The sequence below is a fragment of the Anas acuta genome, chromosome 2, assembly GCF_963932015.1.
Source record: "Anas acuta chromosome 2, bAnaAcu1.1, whole genome shotgun sequence".
Classification (NCBI taxonomy): domain Eukaryota; kingdom Metazoa; phylum Chordata; class Aves; order Anseriformes; family Anatidae; genus Anas; species Anas acuta.
The window spans coordinates 4,013,609-4,035,467 of NC_088980.1; the positions used below are offsets into that span (position 1 = coordinate 4,013,609).

Consider the following 21,859-nt stretch of genomic DNA (forward strand, 5'->3'; position numbering starts at 1 on the left):
CATCTGTATTAATGTTTCAAATGATAGATAAATAATGATAAATAATTAACTCTCTGTAGCTAATCTTGCTAAATGTGACTACACCTGCAAGTATCTAACCTATGAATCAAAGTAGGAATATAAATGTTTTTTTTTTTTTGTCAAAAAATAAAAACAACAACAACAAACAAAACAAAAGAAAACTTGTAATTCATTCTCTGATATATTTCACCCTTAAAGGCTTCCTTCAGAGAAACTGTACACAGGAGGCATATTGGTCAGAACCATTCCCACCATACGCTGTTGCCTGTGGATTCGATGAAGGTTCCAGTAAAGGGCCCGAGGATCAGGTGAGTTTTTATTTCCTGCTTTTGGACATCTCCAGAGCACATTCTCCTGAGTATACTGAATAGATGGATGTTCCCGCATACCTGAGCCCCACCAGAATTCAGTAATTGCCCTTCTTCAATGTTAAACTCAATCCTTCAAGTATATTTACCAACTGTTTAACAAATAAGGCTTAGTGCAAAGCAAAGGAGTAGCAGGTAGGAGGGCCACTTTCCTCTCAATTTTTCCTCCTATTTTTACTCAATAGATTCATGGTTAGGTCATCTATCCTGCCTAACAAAGAATTTGTTTATCTGAGATAGAGGATTTGAATCTACACTATCTTCCAAGGTAACCTTACCAACCTGTTTATAGGGAATTTTTCAGGGAACTCTGTTTTTTTTTTTTTTTTTTTTTTTTTTTTTTTTTTTTTTTTTTTTTCCCAGGTCTTCTTTGAATCAGAGAATAAAAGAGTCCATAATTTCATAGCATGGTTATCAATGTATACGTTTAGTAGGGAACTCTTGGATACCACTAAGTAGTTCCACACTTCATTTTAGGTACTCAAGAGCAAGAAATGACCCCCCATTTTTCTTGTCTTGAGAGCAACATTTGGTGCTTCATATAGACTCCGGCAACGCTTTTTCATCCACATCTTCATATGATTTAAATTTCCACATTCTTTATCATTGTGTTTGGCCCCAGGGTACGAATGACTTGCACTGCATTGGTGGTGGTTGTTCTTCAACAGATGAGCTTTACTTCATGGCTGAACAATATTTATTCAGAGAGCCATGCTCACTGCCTCTGTCTCATGAATTCTGATCTTTGCTAATGAGACATGAGAGAAGAGGGGTATCTCCATCCTCTCATCTCCATTTTGCATTGGGCAAGGTTCATACATCTCACATGAATGCACTAGTGCCTGTATCATCATAGAGTGTCCTCTTCTTATGGTAATTTGATAGAACTGATTGACTCCCTCCAATCTATGAAATAAAAGACTAACTCATATAATTCCTTGTGAGTGTTCAGAATTGGGACTTCACAGTGGAAAAAGGTTATTGGTCACTGACCAAGACACAAAAAGCTGAAGAGCATTGTCTTCACTAACACTCTGGCTGTTAAGTCATTTGGCTCTCCAGGAGGGGAAAGGTCAAGCACAGAAGTACTAGTTCAAGTATCTGAATCTTTAGGAAGTGTTGACGCAATTGGTTTCATATGGCTTCATGAATTTGGAAACACCAGCATATTTGTAATTGGCAATACAAATACAAATTTGTATTATAAAAGGGAATAGAAATCTGGAGCAAAATTCCCCAACTGTAAACTAAAAATATTTGTACAATGGCATGGTTCTCACACACAGAACTAAACTCTCTTAATCTTCAAACCAGAGTGGATTTTTCCAAGAAGCCCCAGGTTTGTACTGAGCAGTAAATCATGCACATGGAGAGTCTGTAGTTGGCCTAAGCTGATAAGAGGAAAGGGGCTATATTTATATTTTAACATTAGCAAAGATTTCACATTCATGCTGTGCCTGTGTTTAATTTGTTATCTCAGTCATAACCACAAGGTTTATGAAGGGAAGATAAGATCAATAAGCTCTACTGCATTGTAAACAGAGGGAAGTTGGTGAGAAGAATCCCACTTGCAATCTAAGAGGACTACTTGTTTCATATTTTGTATCCTCAATGAGAACCTCATGTGTCTTTTGCATAGAGTATTGTTTTTTCAGATATGCTATAAAAATAGATAACATATCCAAATACTTCCTTATTCATCTGAAGGATCTATTTTTCAATTTGCACCTTTGTTTTGAAAATATCATATAAAAGATTAGCAGTATTTCAAAAACATAAGGGTGATTCCTAAATTGTCAGGGTTACTGATTTATTTATGGATCTACTTAAAAATGCTAATATATTGTCTCAACCTAGATATGCTGCCTTTTAGATAAATGCAGTTTGAATCAATTAGAGAACAAAGTCTCCACTGCATTTGCAAGGAGGAAATTTGAAACTAAATTCAGAGAATTTAGTTTCTTGGGATTTTGAATAGTTAGGTGGTCCTGTAGTGAATCAGAATAAAATGTGTATAGCTAAAGCCAAATAAAATTGTTTTATTTTTCTTTGGAAATAGACTATTTGAATGCAAAGCAAACAAACAAATAAGCTACAAAGAATTTACAGTGTTACAGCTGTAAGGCCAGTGAATGAAATGCTTGTCCAAGGAATTAATGTCTGTGAGGTTATTTTTGTGGCTTTAACGTTCTTACTTCCATGATGCCATGTGACTTTTTCACAGAATTTTGCTTTCCTCTCCTGCAAAATGCAAGTTTTATTTATTATTTAACTATAGCTGTTTATGAAAACCAACAATTCTCGAATCAGCAGAAAACATCCTTTGACCTTAATGGAGTACAATCTGGCCCTGGTCTAAAGTTACTGATTCACAAATCACCCATCAGCAGGTTTCAGTGCCCTAGCGTCCATATGTACCTAGAAGAGGAATCATAGTTATATAACAAAGTTAACATCTTCCTGTTGAGCACGCTCAAACTATTTTATGGTCACTGTTTCGGATGAGTTGGTGGGCTGTGGAACCTGTCACATGTATAAGGTTTTGAAGGGTTCAAAAGAAAAAAGACATGTTAGTGATGGAGGGAAAACCTGAATCAGATCTTTAGCACCTAAAGCAGCATGGAGGGGATGGGAATGACTGCTAAGGGAAACTGTAGCTTAGTGAAATGAGCACACCAGCATGCATGCTGCATAACCACCAGCATTGGTCTTTGTTCTCTTTTTCTCATAGAAATCGTATTATTCTGCATTTTGGCGTGTCTACACTGCTGGCTATGCAGCATCAGTGACTTCACTCATTACAGCTCTAATTGTCTTTGCTGCCTTCAGGTAAAAAAAAAAAAAAAAAAGTCTCTTTTCAGGATGTCTCAAGACAGCCTTATCCTAATTCCTTTCAAACCTGTGTTTTTGTTTTTGTTTTTTAACTATTTTCAAACCTTTCTCAGGCATTATACTATCAATGGAAATGTGTTCTTTTATTCATGTTGTGACATTTCCCTGCAGACACTAAAACAATAAAGCTGACTGGACAGTCTGTCCTATTCTCTATAACTGCACCATACAGTATTAATGCTTCAAGCTGTTATTGCTATTAACATAAGATAACTATTCCTCCAGTACATAGCAGGACATACTCTGCAGAAAGTGAGTATGTCTCATGCCCTGAACCTGTAGTCATTCTAAATTGTTCATTCCCTCTGTGAAAGACATAATAAGGAACAATGGAAAGAGGTTTAAAGAAATTAAATGTCATGCTTGATACTGTCAGATATTAGGAAATGGATCCTGGTTTAGACTGGTTCCAATGAACCTGAACAAAAATGTTAAGCCTACTTTCCAGGCAGGAGTGCAGACCACAGAAGCAACTTCCTAGGTGGTGTAAACTGACAGTCTCAAAGGTCATATCTCCTATAGAAGGACCCAGGACCAGGAGGCTGATATGTCCAAACCTTGAAGGAGATTCCTTCATCTCAAGGCCAAACCATGGAACCATGGACAGGACAATCTAGGGAAATGCAGCCTGGAGTAAGACAGCTGCTTCTCTGTTAGTAATCCCACAACAGGCAGCTGACACCTGTTCAATCCTCTCTGTTCTCCTCCAGCAAGAAAGGAGCTGGAGAGCCTGTTGCAGCCTTGTTTAAAAAAAAAAAAAAAAAAAACAACAAAAAAAAAAAGATGCTTGGGCTGTATAGCCCAAGAGTCCCGGAGTTATTCTCTGCTCCTGGTATCTCCTTTAAATGTGTGGCAATTCAAGGACAATTAAGTTAACACTTTTAGTAGAGCAAACAGATAATAACTGCTGTGATCCTGTTTGCCTAGCTGCCTCTCAGATGACAGATTATTTGCCTTGGAAAGTGTCTGAAGTCACCCTGCATTCCTGTCTGAGTTCAGATGAGAAATTTCTCCTGAAAAAACATTTTCCTTTTCTTTTTCTATGTCAGAAAATTCCACTGTACACGGAATTACATCCATATGCACCTGTTTGTCTCCTTTATCCTGAGAGCAATTGCTGTTTTCACCAAAGATGCTGTTTTATTTGCAGATGAAACTATGGACCACTGCCTAATGTCAACGGTACTAAACTTCCCTACTGTCTTTCATTGAGTTAATACTTAATTCATGACCTGAAGAGAACATGTAGATTTCTTAATCCAATTTCTCTTTAGTTTGCAAGAATTGAAATTTTAAAGCAATCAGTACCTTACAAACAAAAAGATCAAGTGCTATGGGTTACATTACATCCAGAATTGGTGTATAAGGTACAGCCTTGTTGACCCTAATGGAGCTGTATCAATTTCTATCACAAATTCTATAAAAGAGGCCCAATGTTTTCTTTTCAAAACACAGAAAGTTAACTGAAATGATGGAATCCCATATTTGCTGAAACCTTGTATTAATTTCCTCATTTTTGTCTGGCAAATTTGATTTTTTCCTTATACTTGTAAAGAATCCAAACCCAATGGAGAATAGACCTAATAAGTTGTTTTTGTTGTTGTTGTTGTTGTTGTTTTTTTTTTTTATTCCTCTGCATTTCCAGGTTGCTTGTAAAGCTGCTGTAGCATTCTTCCAGTTCAGTATTTTAGCCAATTTCTTCTGGCTTCTTATAGAAGGGATATACCTACAAACACTGCTTTTGCTGACCTTTGTTTCAGACAAGCAATATGTATGGTGGTTCATATTTGCTGGCTGGGGTTAGTACTCTTTTCCACTCTGTGTTGTTTAGTATTTCCATTTACTTTTAGAACTAAACAAAATATTCTGAAATTTCCTTTGATAATTTCCTTTGATGAAAGGTGCCTTTTCATGCAGTAGTACTACATCAAAACCATACCATTATTCTGCCTTTCCTCTTATCTTGGTAGATTTTTCACCACTTAAAACTTTGAAGGAGAGGGTAGAACAGAATATTAGAAGTACTTGGATATACCTACTCGAAAGACTACAGCACTCCTGTTTATGACTGGAATTAATTTCATGCAACTACTGTCATTTAAAAGTTAATCATCTAATCTAAACTATCTCTCCAGGTTTTTCCTGCAGCAGTAGAATGAGGCAGTCATGCTGTGGTAGTGATTAATCCAGTCTTCAAACAGATGACTAATGTGCCTGGATAACATCCTGAAAACATCTTGTCTTCATCCACTGACTAAAGAAATTTGAGTGACTAACTTTAAATTGACATTTTGCTTTTGGTAGGCAGAAATAGATATCTGAGATCACATGAGTTCAGGTCTAGGAATCAAAAATTCTATTTATTTATTTTTTCCAAAGACATTCGCTGTCTTTAAGGAATCTTTTGAGTTTATACAACAATTAAAAATATCTCCCATTATCAGAATATGGCACAAAAAAAGCACACATTTTCTTTCACTGCAGAGAATTGTCTATTGTGACTCTCAGATATTCTTGTATTTCACCTTGGCTATTCTAAAATTGAGGTGTTTAAATTGAGTGGTTATATAACACTTTTGGATTATAAGTAAAATCCACATTCTTCTAAAGTAGATAGCATTTTTGCCTCCATCTTCAGATTCTTAAACTTTATTTATGTAACTAAAATTTTTTAAATCTGAATTTTATAAAGGGGATGCCAATTTGGAGCTATTTCAATTATGATTGCCAGAAAATAAACACTTAGGTCTTGATTCATCACAGCTATTTTGAGATAAGAACAGAAACACCTCAATTGATATTGTAGTAATACTCGTGTCGTATAAAATGTCAAAAGTGAGAGACATCTCAGGGGCAACTCAGATCATAGGTAATATGGATATAATTTTTTCCTTTCATTAATTAAAAAGTCAACTTAAACTGAATATTATCCCATTATAAAAGCTTTGAGCAAAAGTTAGGAATGACAATTTCTCAGCTTGTTCTACAGATCCTATATGATACTTATATAGACAGTATCTATATTTAATTTGATTCATCAGTGTGAATGTCACTTTGTTCTAATTAGAGTCTCTTTTGTGGCATATTTGAAAGGCACTAAGTCTTTGGAAACTCACTGATGGAAAGAAAAAGAAATTGCTAGTTTAAAGACCTGTTACAAAGGAAATAAATAAATTAATTAATTAATTAATAATAACAAAAACAATAATAATAATAAAATGTAAATAGTTATTCACTCACAAATGCAGAATCAATAGCAAAGATTGGAAAGAAATTATAAATATTAACTAATCTTAGCTAATAGTCTATTAGCACAATTTTTCATGGAATGCTTTCAAGTTGACTGTTTTACAATGATTGGTAGAGGCTTGTCGAGAAAAGATAAAAAAAAAAAAAGAAGGAAGGAAGGAAGGAAGGAAGGAAGGAAGGAAGGAAGGAAGGAAGGAAGGAAGGAAGGAAGGAAGGAAGGAAGGAAGGAAGGAAGGAAGGAAGGAAGGAAGGAAAAAAAAGATAAATTCTTCCAGCTAGTGTACAAAGTATTGTGTTCTGACTGCAATTCAAAAGACAAAATAGCTGTAGCTCAATAAATGATTCTTTCAGCTGCACATCTGCTCTTAATTTATATCCAAACCTACAAGTAATCCTAGCTCATATTTTTGAAAACATTGTTTCACAGCATCCCCTATTCTTCTATTCTTTTTCATTTTTATTTCATTCTCCTATTCTTTTTTTTTTTCCTTCCCTCTGAACTGAGAGTTAAGTTCTTCCATAAAGTCAATTCAAGATTGTCTGTCCCATTGTCTGAAATTTAATGTGCATCCAATCTGCTGTACTGTGAAACTTCTTGCAATAAAGTTTCCATGGGACACGGCATTAAAAAAATTATATTGTTTTCTACGTTGATCTGTCCAGGAGCTCCCACTGCTGTGATGTTTACTTGGGTCCTCACAAGAATACACCAACAGAATACTGGGTAAGTCAGAGCTTGGGTAAGGAAGCCAATGTCATCCGATTTTATATTATATTTTGATTTATTAACAGGGAAAAAAATATAAATTTAAAACAAAAATATTGTTCCAACCATATTGCCTCCAACCATAAAACTTCATAAAAAAGTAAGTGAGAAAATAATTTTCAGTCTTATGTGATTTTGTTGCACATATACTTAGTAATAAAATTTGGAAATGTCATAGTAAGAATTAAAATTTCACTAGTTTTCTAATCCCCAATTCTTGATTTATTTATTTTTTTTTTTTAAGAAAACCAATACTTATGTTCAAAAACAGCCATTTATATCTAGCTCTAGTCTTTTCACACCTGTACCTTGAAAACAAACACATTGTTATGTCTTGATAGGTAGTTTCATGTGTTATTTTCATCCCTTTATTTGAATCTTTATATATATATATATATAATTATAATTATTCTTTATCTTTCAGTATGAGAGTCAGTTATAAAGCAGAAGATTGTTTACTAAGGGTTGCCCTGAAAGCCTTCAGGTTGTTACACATGGATGAAGTTGGAAAAGATATTATTTTATACCTACCTCCTCAGGACTCACTTAAATTGTGTAAAAATAATAAGTATTATAGTCTACCACATTGGTACATCCTATTTTCCTCTTTTTGTATTACTGCAGTATATCTGTAGTACATGTTCTCCACTGCAGTGTTTCATAAGTGGAAGTAGTCTACCTTTCCAAAACATATACTTTTTTTTTTCTTTTTTTTTTTTTTTAGCCAGAAAAGGTGCAAGAAGGATTTCATTTCTCCTCCTTTCCTGCTGCTCCAAAGCTCCTGCTTTTCCAAAGAATCATAGAACACTTTGGGGTAGATGATCTAATCTTAAAGATTATCTGATTCCAAACCCCATGTCATGGGTAGGGACACCTCCCACCACACTAGGTTGACCAAAGCCCCATCCAGCTTGGCTTTGAACACGTTCAGGGATGGGGCATCTGTGGCTTTTCTGGGCAACCTGTGCCAGTGCCTCACCTCCCTCTCAGTAAAAAAAAATAAAATCTTCCTTATATCTAATATACACTCTTTTAGTTTAAAGCTGTTACTGCTTACTTAGTCACTACACTTCCTGACAGAGTCCCTCTCCAGCTTTCCTGCACTTTATGTACTGAATGGCTACTATGAGGTCTCCTGAAGCCTTTTCTTCTCCAGGCTGAACAACGCCAACTCCCTCAGCCTGTCTCCACAGCAGAGATGCTCCAGCATCTGAGTATCCTCATGACCTCCTCTGGACTTGCTCTAACAGCTCCCTGTCCTTCTTGTGTTGGGGGCCCCAGAGCTGGGTGCAGGGCTCCAGGTAGGGTCTCATGGGAGCAGAGCAGAGGGGGAAAATCTCCTCCCTCACCCTGCTGGCCATGCTGCTTTTGATGCAGCTCAGGATATGGTTGGCTTTCTGCAAGCGCACCTTGCCAGCTCATGATGAGTTTCCCATTCATCAACACCCCCATGTCTTTCTCATCAGGTGTGCTCTGAATCCATTCTCTGCTCAGCTTGTATTTGTGCTTGGGATCGCCCTGGCCCATGTCCTTGACCTTGTGCTTTACCTTGTTGAACCTCATGAGGTTTGCACAAACCCACCTCTCAAGCCTGTCCAGGTCCCTCTAGATGGCATCCCTTCCCTTCAATGTGTTGAGCACACCATACAGCTTGGTGTCATCATCAAACTTGCTGAGGCTGCACTTGATCCCAATGTCCATGTCACCTACAAAGATGTTAAACAACGCTGATCCCAGTAGCAACCCCACAGGAACACCACTTATTACTAATATCCACTAGGGTATTGGGCTGTTGACTATAACTCTTTGAGTATGACTTTCCAGACAATTCCTTACCCACCAAGTAGTCCATCTGTCAAATCCAGGTCTCACCAATTTAGAGACATGGATATCAGTCAGGAAATAAAAGTGATATATAAAAGTAATTCTCTGCAAGCAGAATATTCATTAAGTAAACATACATGTATATATATATGTATAGGCTCAGGTGAAATGTATAAATAATTTAGGCTGAAAAATAATAATCCCAGCGCAGATGCCAGAATGGCCAGAGTATTGGGTTTATTTCTTGAATCTATAGCAGAAGAAATTGGCACAAGATACTCCAGTTACAAGAAAGTTCAGGGAAAAATGGATGAATGAGCATTCTGACAAGTTCTCACAGGGTTAAAGAGGGGGCTGAAGGCTGGAGGCTGAACAGCGTTTGAACTTTGGATGCTCTTCCAGCAAAAGGTCTACTCACTCAGTTTGCTTGTCTGATATACTTTAGGTGCCTACTTTAAGGTAAGGTGAATCATATCCTGTTGCACTGATCATCTTTGCAAAAGAACTGTAGTGGAATAGCACCAATGAAGACATTTAAAAAGTCAAACGTATCTCATTGCAGATATCTACATTCATTTGGTTGCTCCTTTGATAATATATATATATAAACAAACCACAGTATCAGAACCACTCTCTTTTTTGCCTAATATCTAAGAGGGAAACCCATGTCCTTCAGACACAGCGGGTCTGAACTCATGTTGCAAAGAAACATCTTATACTCAGACATGCAGCCAAGTGTTTTGTGTGACAAAACTGGAAGAGAAAATAAAGGAAGATGGAGAATGAGTAAAACTAGCATATATGGAACTTGACTGAAGAGAGGAAAAAATTAAATGTTATTCATGCTAATTACATTAACAGCCTCCCAACAAAGACCAAAATCCTATTTTGCTCTCTGCCTTCAGGGTACCTTTGATAGAGGTCTAGATTTTTCTTACATGTATCTGCTTCCCTTATGACACCAAAATCCTTATATTCCTATATTCCTGGAGGTATAGCAGTTTAGTGCCTAATTTGTACTCTGTAAAACTTTTTTTTTTTTTTTTTTTTTTTTTTTTTTTGTTCAACAAGAGAATAGGAAAGAAGCCTGAAAATATGTGTATTTCTTGACTTCACTTTAGTTCTTTAGCCCTCGGCTCTTACCAAATAGAATTCATTTAAATTGGGCTGTACAGAATTTCTGGGGGAGATATTGGGGAAGAAGTAGAAGCAGAAGCCTTTGAATAGCCATTTCAAAATGTCTGTCACCTCCCTATTCAGTGACAGAAACAGTTTGGAAAAGCTCACATGGTATAGATAATATTACTGTTTTTGTTTGCTGTTTCAGATGTTGGGATGACGATGAAAATGGAGTAGTGTTATGGATCATCAAAGGCCCCATTCTGCTAACCGTATTAGTATGATTTGCATTTTTTTTCTTGAGCATCTTTTGAAATCTGACATATTCTAGTGCTTTCTTTCAGTAAGGTGGAAAAAAAAGCACAGTAGCATATGCTATGTTTGATTTCTTTTGAATTTCAAATAGGTGAAAATTATTGTATAGTATGTAACATTTTTTTATTTTTTTCTCCCAAAAAAACCTCTAAATCACAGTCTAAGGGGTAAATTTTCAAGAGTCACACTAGGACATTATAGAATCACTTTTCCACAGACATTCTATATACTATGTTCTTATCTGTGCCTCTGTAATCCGTTTCTGAAGAAAGGCAAACCATACTGGCAAGAACTCCTAGATAATATGAAGCTAACTTAAATCAAGAAATATATCTAAGTCATTTTATCTAGTATATTTTTACAATGAGTTGCTAGAATGTAAACTTAAGACAAAAATTCCGTTATACACAGACTCATTCTATCTAAATTCAGAAAGTAAAGAATATGTCATTTATGACTGTGTCTGTTATAATCCCTATTATTAACGATGAAGGGAACTGGAGGGACTATTTAAACCACAGAAGATCATCTGTGTGTTGACAGTGAGTACAATGAGATAATATCAGACATATAATGACATTCAGATATGCAGGACTAAATTCACTCAGCAAAACTCTGAGCATATCTTTACATATAATAATATATTGGTGGGAAAAATGAATATTTCTAATGATACTTATTTGATCTGAGAGCACATCTTCACTGGTTTATATCAGTGCAATTACTATTATGGGAGATTCTTACTTCGTTTGTATCAACTGAAGATGCTTCCTGATTTGTAATAAATTTACAGATTCTGTTTTTTCTTCACAGATTAACTTTATTATATTTATTAATGTGATCAGAATTCTAGTTCACAAATTGAAATCTCAGGATGGAGGAGGGAGCCATTCAAGCCACTTTGTGTAAGTATTGCAGGGTCTTTTGAAGTTGACCAATGTTACTTGTTCTAAGAAATTGCTTTACAAACAGGACCACAAAATGTTCCATTGGTTACTATACATAGAGAGATGTCCCCAGAAGAAATAACAAAGTAAACCTGTCTTTGTATCCCACACTTTTGTTTGATTGAGATTGGTCTCAGAAGGTAATTTGGTGCCTCAGCCTTTGCATACATAGCAGGGAGAAGACCCTTAAAGGTCAGTCTGGAAAACTTGCATGCTGATTCATCTTTGCTGACCACGTGTTAACAGTGAGAGTGGCAGAAAGTAATATTTCTGTAACTTCATTAGATGTAGTTGCCTCCATTCTGGACTTGTCCTCCATAGTAAAATTTGTTCCAACACATAACTGTCATCACTAACTTTGTAATTCTAACAGTACCTTGTTCTTTAATTATTGGTTTTCCAGGAGGCTTGCTAAATCCACATTACTCTTGATCCCACTCTTTGGAGTGCACTATATTGTATTTGCATTTTTCCCAGAAAGCACTGGTCTGGAAGCTCGCCTTTACATTGAGCTAGGCTTGGGGTCCTTTCAGGTAAGCTGAACAAAAAGTTTGAGTCCTAGGAAGTTTGGGCTGAAACACCTCACTCTTGGGAATTTTACATTTTTGTTTGGTTATTACAGCAGATGTTAATAATGTGTCTAAATTCAACACACACATTCTATTTTACTCCAGTACAAGCTCTCTCTGTTGTTCAACTATCTTATTATTTAAAATCCAGTGCTAGTCTTGAGTTCTGACTCAGACTTCATATTAATAATCACAAAAAAGCACATCTACATTTTTTGAATAACAATGACTGAGTGCCATGAAGATCAGGCTATGGATTAAGAAGATCTGATTGAAACTTAATTCCACAAGTAATAAAGGTGATGATATGAGAAATGAAAAAATAATGATAATATATAGTAACCTGTTCTGCCCTTACACTTCAGCAGTAGTAAATCCATCATCTTAACACTTCTGTGCTTCTTTTATTTGCTATAACACTGTCCAGAATGATATCCTGGCTTTGGAAGGCCAGGGACTGGTAAATACATGAGGTCTTTTTCCTTCCTCTTTCCTCTGTACCCCACCACTTTTGGCCTAAGCCAAATTTGTGCATTGGACCATGTTACCATTTTAACTAGGTGGAGAAGCAAGGGCCAGTGCTCAGGGCTGTGCTTCATTCAGTTTATATATGAAGATGTAGTTTATCACTGTCTAGTATCTGCCTGTGTTAGCACAGTCTATGAAAAGGTTTGGGTGTGGGCTGACTAACACTCACCCAAAAGAGGTCTGACTGCAGGTCTGGCTGAATATGAACCCAAGACCATTCCCAATAGGTTCTTTGGACACAGACATCCTCTTGTGAGTGAAAGAAGGTAATTTAGAAGAAAACATGCAAACCAAGAACAGGTCCTCACCAACTTTATTTACTAGTGAAAATATAGCCTTGAACAAGGTGAAGGTCCCTACTACCTTATCTGGGGAAGAATTTGTTTGTAGGATACAGTGAACTGCGATTTAGTCCTTAGTGCCTCCATAAAAAGTCGATGATGTATATGTAGTGTCACCAGTCCACTGAGACATTGAATCCAAATTTGAAAACCCATTAAATAGTTCCACGTTACATAAATCCCAATGGAACAATGGAAAAATATTTTTGCTGTCTTACTTGAAGTTTGAATGAAAGATGATTTTTTTTTCCTCCTGTTTCTATGCTTCAAATCCTGATGGCCGATTTTTTCCCCTCTCTATTCTCCCTGTCCTAGGGTTTTGTTGTTGCACTTCTATATTGTTTCTCAAATGCAGAGGTGAGTAGCAAGTATATAAAATTATCAAAACCTTTGAAACTCATGGGCCTCTCTTGTTTTTTATTTTTCCTGTTTCCAGAACTGATCTGTGCTTTGATCTATTCCTGAACACATGAAATACCCCTATCTCTTTTTCCCTTGGTACCTTTGTTGACTTTATTTGTATTCATATAATTCTGACAGAAGGATACAGAATAAGCTTTGAAGCAGTGACCCTTTACAAATGGTTGGTGACTTTTCTGTCAGGGGACATTTTTTCTGCTTTGTCTGATAGCTATCATGATGATGTCTCAGTGGAAAGCTTGTAACATTGTACTTTAGGTTTGTTTTATCCTGGTGTGTTTTCCCTTTCCCTTTCCCTTTCCCTTTCCCTTTCCCTTTCCCTTTCCCTTTCCCTTTCCCTTTCCCTTTCCCTTTCCCTTTCCCTTTCCCTTTCCCTTTCCCTTTCCCTTTCCCTTTCCCTTTCCCTTTCCCTTTCCCTTTCCCTTTCCCTTTCCCTCTTTTCTTCTCCAGCGCATCCTATATTAATTCTGCAGTTTTGCTCAAGCACTTTCTTTTCTCTTTTTGCCACGTTCTTAGAATTTAGATACAATCCCTAGAGTACGTTTTACAGAGCTTTATCATTTTAAAAGCAACTTCCCACAGGAAGAATGAGATTTATCTGGATTTCCCTGTATAAATAGTGTAATATAATGTAATATATATTTAAGTTGGTTCAGTATCTTCCAAAATCAGTAAGAGATCTGTAAGAGGGATTTCAATATGGATAATCTGAAAACCTGGAGAAGGACCTTGTGCGGTCTTATTTTACACTGCAGGTCACAACAGGAAGGCACAGATTTAGTATGAGGAAAAATATCTGTAATTAAAAAAAAAAAAAAGGTGGAAATATTTATGTGGTAGAAATACAACAATAAATAAAGAAACTACAATTGCTAACTTCCTTGTCATCCTCTGAATTTTGGTAATAGTTTGTTTGTTTGTTTGTTTGTTTATTTTATTTATTTATTTATTTATTTATTTATTTATTTTAGTGTGAATGGGTGTATGATTTAAATGTAAAAATATGTTAAGGCTTAATCTTTATTGGTTTGGGTGTATATGGGCCTAGCAGTCACATAGAAATTTTGGCATATTTTATCTTCAATGACCTATGAAAGGTCATTTTATCTCCAATGAAAAAGTCTTTATTTTCTGATTGTTTTTATAATTCCTTTTCCGTAGGTTCAAAGTGAACTCAAGAAACAACTGTGCAAATGGCAGTATCAAGAGTACCTGAGCTTCACACACAAACATGGTACAATGTCCAGAGAAAACAGTCCAGTCAATTATGTTACTCAGTTATCATTGCTTGAAAAAATCAGTCCGAAAAGGAAAACATCTGCATACCAGAATGGTGTAACTTCTGTCTGAGTTTATCTAGCAGGCTGAGTTGCTGTAACCTCGTAGCATACTACCTAAAATATAGACAGTTGGGATTCTTTATGGCTTTCCGTAGTGTCAACAGACTTCTGAGAATTTCTTGTTCTGAACACAAGCTGCTTTTCTCAACTGGTACAGATTAGTATCACAGTATCACAACTCTGGCTCTTTCTCTCCTCAACCACACAAAATCCATTGTTTTTGTTCATTGTTATTGTTGTGAAATGACAGATTGTGAAGACTTGTGCATCAAAAAGTTTGCACTCAAATCAAAGGAACTACATTCATTTTTCCCAGGTCCATCATGTTTGTCACATCTTTGTAAGTGTTTCCTGAAATTTCAGTTTGGAAGAGCACTATAATTAATCTAAATTTGAAAGATTACAGAGTGGCAAAAGCTTGTGATAATAATTAGTGATTTTTTACTAACTGTTTTGAGGCAATTTCAGCCAACTTGATGGAATTATGCACTGGGAAGTGCTAAGCACCTGTCTAAGGAGCAGTAAGCTCCTTTGAAAGGAATCTCAAGGTATCACATGAGTGATGCAAAAATGACTTGAGTTACATTATCTACTTGTTTTTTGTTTGATTTTGTTGTTGTTGCTTCTGTTGTTGTTTATTTGATTGGTGATTTTGTTTGCTTTTTTTTTTTCATGCCTGTACAATGGAGATAGTAAGTCAGGCCAGAGGACTTAAGATGACATTTTCTTATCCATGGGAAAACATGTAGTAGCTGAGCCTTAGGAAGATTATGCATGTACAAAGGAGGAACATACAGCAAACACAATGCAATATCCCAGCTGGGCTTTCTTAAGCTCAGAATAATTTACAAACTGAGTCTTCTTAGTGACCAGACACTGGTCCTTGTGTAGCTGGAACAGAACTTCTATTGCAATATCCTTGAAGGTTAGCTGGATCCTCCAATTAAATCCACAGTGATACTGTGCTTCTGTGATTTTTGGTGACCTCTCTCTGAGGATGAACTCTGTCATTGTTGTGTTGATTTCAGTCCTGCCCACCATTTCTCAGCTCATTATCACCCCAGTGAAGAATGTGCTAGAGGTCAGAAGCGAAACAGAGTATGGTCTGGTAAAACAGAGCAAACCAATCCTGTACTTACATCACTTCTTTGGGTGGCCTTCCTCTTTGGGATTGAATTGGCCTCTACATCAAACTCTCCAAAAAGCAGCGTGTTTACACAAGGTACATGAAACATAGCTGCAGTTCATTTCAAGATGGGACCATTCCTAGAAGGACCTGCATCCAGACTTGAAAGCACTTCTAGAGACTGCAGCTATTCAAGTACACCCTGGAATTTCTGTGAACTGGAATATCAGTTTAGCTTTAAAAAGTAGAGCTCTGTCCCTGATTTTGTTGAACTCTTGATTAATTATTTAAGCAAGGTGATATTGACTTTGTGGGAACCTCTTTGTTGATTTTAGGTGCATCATCTCTAGCCTTACATGTATTATTACAACATTGTCCATGTTTCTATACACATAAGTTAGACCACTCCTTTATTAATTAGACATTTATTCCATTTGTCCCAATGAATCACATGCTCTATACAAAGGTGTTATCTTGTCTGTTCTGACCACCTTATTGGTTTTCCTTGTAAAAATAATCATTGCTCCTGTGTTGTGCGTTGCCTAGCATAGTGATATGAACACATATGTGTGACGTACATCTATAAAATGTAAGTGATAATTAAAACTGTTGTGTTTGTAATTTTTTAAATGTTTTATGTCAGTTTGGATGTTTCCTTCGAGACTTTATCAAAAAATGACAGTCTTATAATTGTGTTTGTTATGGATACAGTTTTGAAGCCAATGAATATGTATGATTATGATCTCTTTACCCAAGAGGAGATTTACATTATAGGAACTTTAACCTGTGGCTTGAGTTGATGCCTCACTTCTCTTTCAAGACACCATCACCAAGACAAGGCTTTGTAGTAGCCTGCTTCTATAAATTTAGGAGAAAAGATCATTTATTCAGATATTTGGCTACTTATAAATGTTTTCTTGAGGAAATAATTAAACAGTGTTGAGTTATATAATATATGAAGGAATTGACATATAATTTCCTTTCATTTGTCTTTGAAGGGAACAAATTGGAGTGATCCTGCTTTTGTCTGACCTGAGAATGTTTCCTAAACAAACAGACAAAAACAAACAAAAGACTGGCCTGAGGCTTTATGTTTTGAACATACTACCATATTTTCTCTTACACCTTTCTTCATGGTTTATTTGGTGTATATATCAGCCGTCTTGTGTTACACAGCAATTCCCACTTCCCATCTGTGCTCCCAGGATGGCCTAAATTTGACTTTAAGGCCACCTATCTCACTACATGTCCTTTGATTTTCTTACTGGGAAGCTTCTTTACTGAACCAAGGATCTAAGGAAAGGAGAAATTATGACAAAGAGCAGTAGTAGGTACATCAAGAAGGATCTTTTCATCACTCATCCAGTGTTCAGCAGCAGAAAATTCAAAATATGCAGTAATGACACTGTTCTTGTCAGACTTCAAAAACTGTTTTGTGCCCATCTACAGTCACCATTCACACTCAGATTGCATTAACTCCTTGGATAACCACTCCTACCTTAGCCTCTTTCCAGACACCCTCACATCGCACCTCACAGTGATCCAACAAAATACCTCAAATGTTCTCCAGCAACCTTAGCAATATGCCAGGCACCTGTTCTGCCTGGGCCTTGTCCAGAATGTCCCTGCATCCCTCCTTATGCTTTTGACTTTTCCAAGTCTTATACTTTTCTATCATTTTTAATCAAGATGTGTAAGCCATAAGCTGGAATTGAGGGCTTTATAAAGTTATTCTGCGCGTATAAAAACATTATTTGCATAATTTGTATAAAGGGCAAACTTGGTACAACATGATGATGAAGTTAATAACCCTGGGGAGAACAAAAATTTCTTGGATAAAGATTTTGTGTGGGCACTGAGAAGGCTGCTTCATGGTACATGTAAGAACATGATGGTGTATGCAGGAAAAGGAATGTGTTCTGGATACGTACTGCTCCATTCCACGCCTTTGAAGGCGTTGTCACAAAGGATGCCTAGAAGTGTTGTGCCATTTGTGTGAAGGCACTGCCATCTAGTGGTTCATGGTGTGTGCTGGGCATGCTACTGCACTGTCTGGAAGTGCACAGTCAGAACAGCCATGAAGCATGCTGAAGCACGCTGAAGCACTGTTCACAGCTAGCCTAACTAGCTGAGGATCTGAGGTGTGCTCTCTCCCAAGTGAGATTTATATGATTACCAAGGGACATGTGCAATATATCATTTAGTATATCAGCTAGGAAAAGCTGTTTTCTCTTCCTCTAATTCTGATATCTTTCACATAGTTTAACACTCTACATATTTTAAAATCCATTTCTAAACTACACAAACTCATAGAAAGATTAAAAACAATTGTTTCATCTGTTTCTCTCAATGTTGCATGGTGCAGCAGAGTCAAGTTGATTAGGTGACTGAAACTTCTCACTAAGAGTACTAAGAGTAGTAGTAGTAGTAGTTTGTTAACTTTTACTTTTTTTTTTTTTTTTTTTCTTACCAATGCTGACCTTTCCCAAGGTTGCATATTCTATACACAGTTGGATTTTCAGAATGGTTCAGAGAAATAGTAGAAGATATTAAACCAAACCAAACCAATTAAATAAAAAACAAGAGCAACAACAACAAAACAAGACCAAAAAACATGAAGTCTGATTATGTTCAGAAAAAGGCTGAACTGAGGAACTGGAGACTGCAACATATGAACATATGGTACTAGAGTATGTATGAGAGTACATACAATCTATTGTGGGATCATAGGCAGCTCTGTCACTATATGAGAGGGGTGTAGAGAATGGAGATTACTCAAGTGTATCATTTAAAGCTGTTTAATATAAACTAAGATTGGATGTCTAAGCCAGTGACAGTATTAGCAGTACAGTTAGTGAAATCCTTGAGCTGCACAGATCTCCCTGAAGTGAGCACCTATATTTGGCCAACTACAGAGTTGTTTAAACATCATTAACTATTAATCTGGGGTTGGATTTTATAAACATAGTTATCAAATGCTGTTGGAACATCCAAAACATCTACACTGTCCTGGAGATATGATTCAGATTTTTGTACACTTACACTCATCTGGAGATCAAACAGGACACCACACTGTACCTGAAATGACACTATTTAATCTAAGCAACCAATTCCTTTCCTGGTTTTATTATTCATAACGGAAGTATGGCCCACACCTAGCCCACATACACATGCCTTCTTTTTCCCTTATTCCTACCTCATGAGATAAACTCACCCCTGTAGGTAAAGTCTATTAAAGGAGGGTCATAGCCTCCTGGTATATGGGCTACCTATGTGGTTACATCAGCAGTATCTTATGATTTTCTTTTAATCTTTTAAAATGCTGTACAAAAATGTTTCCTGTCCAAAAAATTCACTCTCAGGCCAAGTTATGTGAGTGGGCAATGTTGATTAAACCCACACCCTTGCAGGACTGAGATTAAAAACTGGTGTGAGGGGAGTCAATACCAGATAATGGGTGAGTGACTAAATCCTGTGATGCCAAAATTGGTCAAGGTTTTTGGAAATTCAGTATTCATTTATTGTTCAACTATTGTAACAATTCAGATACAATTTGATGACTGTGCCCCACTAGATGCAAGTTTCCAGAAATAGTGTTTTAGTAAACTTAGAGACCCTACTTGTAAGTCTTCATGATATTGGTTTAAAAGTTGTGTTAAAATCCATTTGAACTAGACAGTGAGAATTTTTTAAAGTTGTTCTCTTTGGTATTTTGACAGATTTAGTAAATGAAGGTTTTCCAATGTCTGATTCTTGTAGCAAATTTGTTAGTGTGGTACTGTGTCTTTAAAGTTATGGATATTTACCACAAGACTTACATTTAAATACATTTATACGTGCCTTGTCTTTCTCTGTCTGTTAACTACAAAAGAAGCCTAAAACATCTGCTCAGACTAGACACATAACCTTTAGAAATAAAGTATTCTCCAGATTCCCTCTTCCACATTTGCTAAGCTCCCTGTTTAGTAGGACAGTGACTGATGTAGCTCTTCAGCATGTGGTAGAAAGGGCAGACACATCCTGTGCTGCATCATCTTACAACCAAAATAAAGGGTTGATGCTGGCCCAGCTCACCCAGTAAATCCCCAAGTGGATTGTCACAAGATATTCACAGTGATACAGAAAAATAATATCCCACACATCTGCACTGAGGACTCCCCCAACCTGACCATGGACCATGTACTGAGTTTACATAACAAGGTTTTGGTAGCAGGAGGCTGCAGGTGTGGATTGTGAGAAGGATCCAGAAGGTGCCCCACGTTAGATACGGGCCAGTTTCAGCCATCTCCAAAGGGACTCACCACTGGCCAGAGCTGAGGCAATAAGTGGCATTGTTTATGCCTCTGGGAGAACAGATTTAAGGAAGGGAAACAAACACACTGCTGTGCAACAGCAGCTGGAAGAGTGAGGAGTGAGAAGCAGCCCTGCAGCCCCCAAGGTGAGTGCAGCAGGAGGGCAGGAGGTGCTCCAGGCATGCAGCACAAGTTCCCCTGCGGCCCCTGGTGGAGCAGGCTGTCCCCCTGCAGCCCATGGGTCCCACATGGAGCAGATCTCCACGCTGCAGCCCGTGGAGGAGCCCCTGGTGGAGCAGGTGGATGTGGCCTGGAGGAGGCTGCGGCCCATGGAGAGCCCCCGAAGAAGCAGGCCCTGGGCCAGAGCTGGAGAGGAGCCCACACAGGAGCAGGAGGTCTAGAGGGAGCTGCTGCCTGTGGGGGACCCGTGCTGGAGCAGTTTGCTCCTGGGGGATGGACCCTGTGGTAATGAGCCATGTGGGAGCAGTTCTTGAAGAGCTGCTGCCTGTGGGTAACCCCGTGGGCTCAGTTTGGGAAGGACGGCATCCTGTGGGAGGGACCCCGCATGGAGCAGGGGCAGAGAGGGGCTGTGAGGCAGCAGCGGAGATGAAGCATCAGGGACTGACTGCAACCCCCATTTCCTTGTGCTGCTCATGGGGAGGAAGGAGAAGAGGGTGGATGAGAGGGAAGGTGTTTTTGGTTTATCTTTTTTTTTTTTTTTTTGGTCATTTCTCACTTCTCTAGCTTGTTAATAATAGGTAATAAATTTTGTTAATCTCCCTATGCTGAATCTATTTTGCCTGTTACAATAACTTGAGTGATCTCCCTGTCCTTATCTCAATCCTTGACCCTTTACATTGTAAATTCTCCCCCTTTCCCTCAGAGGAGAGGGAGTGAGAGAGTGGTTGAGGTGGAGCTCAGCTGCCCAGCTGGGTAAAACCACCACAGCCTAGCATCCCATTTCATCCCAGTTCCTATAGTAACACTATAGGATGCTGATCTCCAGTTTCACTACAGCCCCGCCCCACCATTGGTCCTGTTGAAATAGGCTGACATCATGACCTTGTCTCCGACCTGTCTTGCACCTACCTTGCCACCTTGATCTTGTCTAATGATCCATGATCACAGATCATGTCCCCATGGGGGGTGGGGGAGGGGAGGACAGACAAAGAGTTACAGAAGCTGAGGAAAAAGATGGAAGAAGGCTCATGAATAGACCGTCTAGTGCAGAGTCCTCTGTAATAGTAGGGTAAAGGTCCATGATCTTTTAAAAATGACCCTGACAAGAATCTTGAGGTTTGTTTTGACTGGAAAAGAAATGGAACCTCAAAGCATGTCAGATATGATAGAGACCAGTGGTTTTCCAACTTTGCCAACTGGCAATGCCTTTTTTTTGAGAAAAACAAACTTTGTTTTCCACTTTAGACCCCTTAGAAATAATCCACAGGCCCAAAAGGACCTGTAGATTGAAGTTTAGAACAACAGGGGTTATTAGTTACAAGAGAGAATGTGTTGGTTTTTGTTTGTTTGTTTTTTCAATATCAAACTATATTCACTTTTGATACTTATGTGGTGGACTAAACACCTTCTTAGCGTTACTCTGCTGATTGATGGAGAAGGAAAAATGTGCACGGCCCACTAACAGCAAAGACTTCATGCCTCATTAATCCAGGACTGACTTTGCCAAGTGTAATTCAGGGACTCCTTTCCATGAGTAAGCTAATGTTTTTAGCCCCCCCAAA

At 37.7% G+C, this 21,859-nt stretch overlaps 1 protein-coding gene across 1 annotated transcript in view; it reads left to right on the forward strand.

Moving 5' to 3' along the window:
• Window positions 1–16,446, forward strand: part of LOC137852043 (vasoactive intestinal polypeptide receptor 1-like) — a 31,575-nt gene extending 15,129 nt beyond the window's left edge. The window contains exons 4-13 of the mRNA XM_068673290.1: window positions 220–329; window positions 3,121–3,218; window positions 4,331–4,463; window positions 4,927–5,080; window positions 7,194–7,254; window positions 10,448–10,517; window positions 11,368–11,459; window positions 11,905–12,034; window positions 13,255–13,296; window positions 14,521–16,446. Coding sequence (XP_068529391.1) covers window positions 220–329; window positions 3,121–3,218; window positions 4,331–4,463; window positions 4,927–5,080; window positions 7,194–7,254; window positions 10,448–10,517; window positions 11,368–11,459; window positions 11,905–12,034; window positions 13,255–13,296; window positions 14,521–14,709 — 1,079 coding nt within the window. The 3' untranslated portion in view covers window positions 14,710–16,446. The remainder of the gene's footprint in view (window positions 1–219; window positions 330–3,120; window positions 3,219–4,330; window positions 4,464–4,926; window positions 5,081–7,193; window positions 7,255–10,447; window positions 10,518–11,367; window positions 11,460–11,904; window positions 12,035–13,254; window positions 13,297–14,520) is intronic.
• Window positions 16,447–21,859: the final 5,413 nt, after the last annotated feature.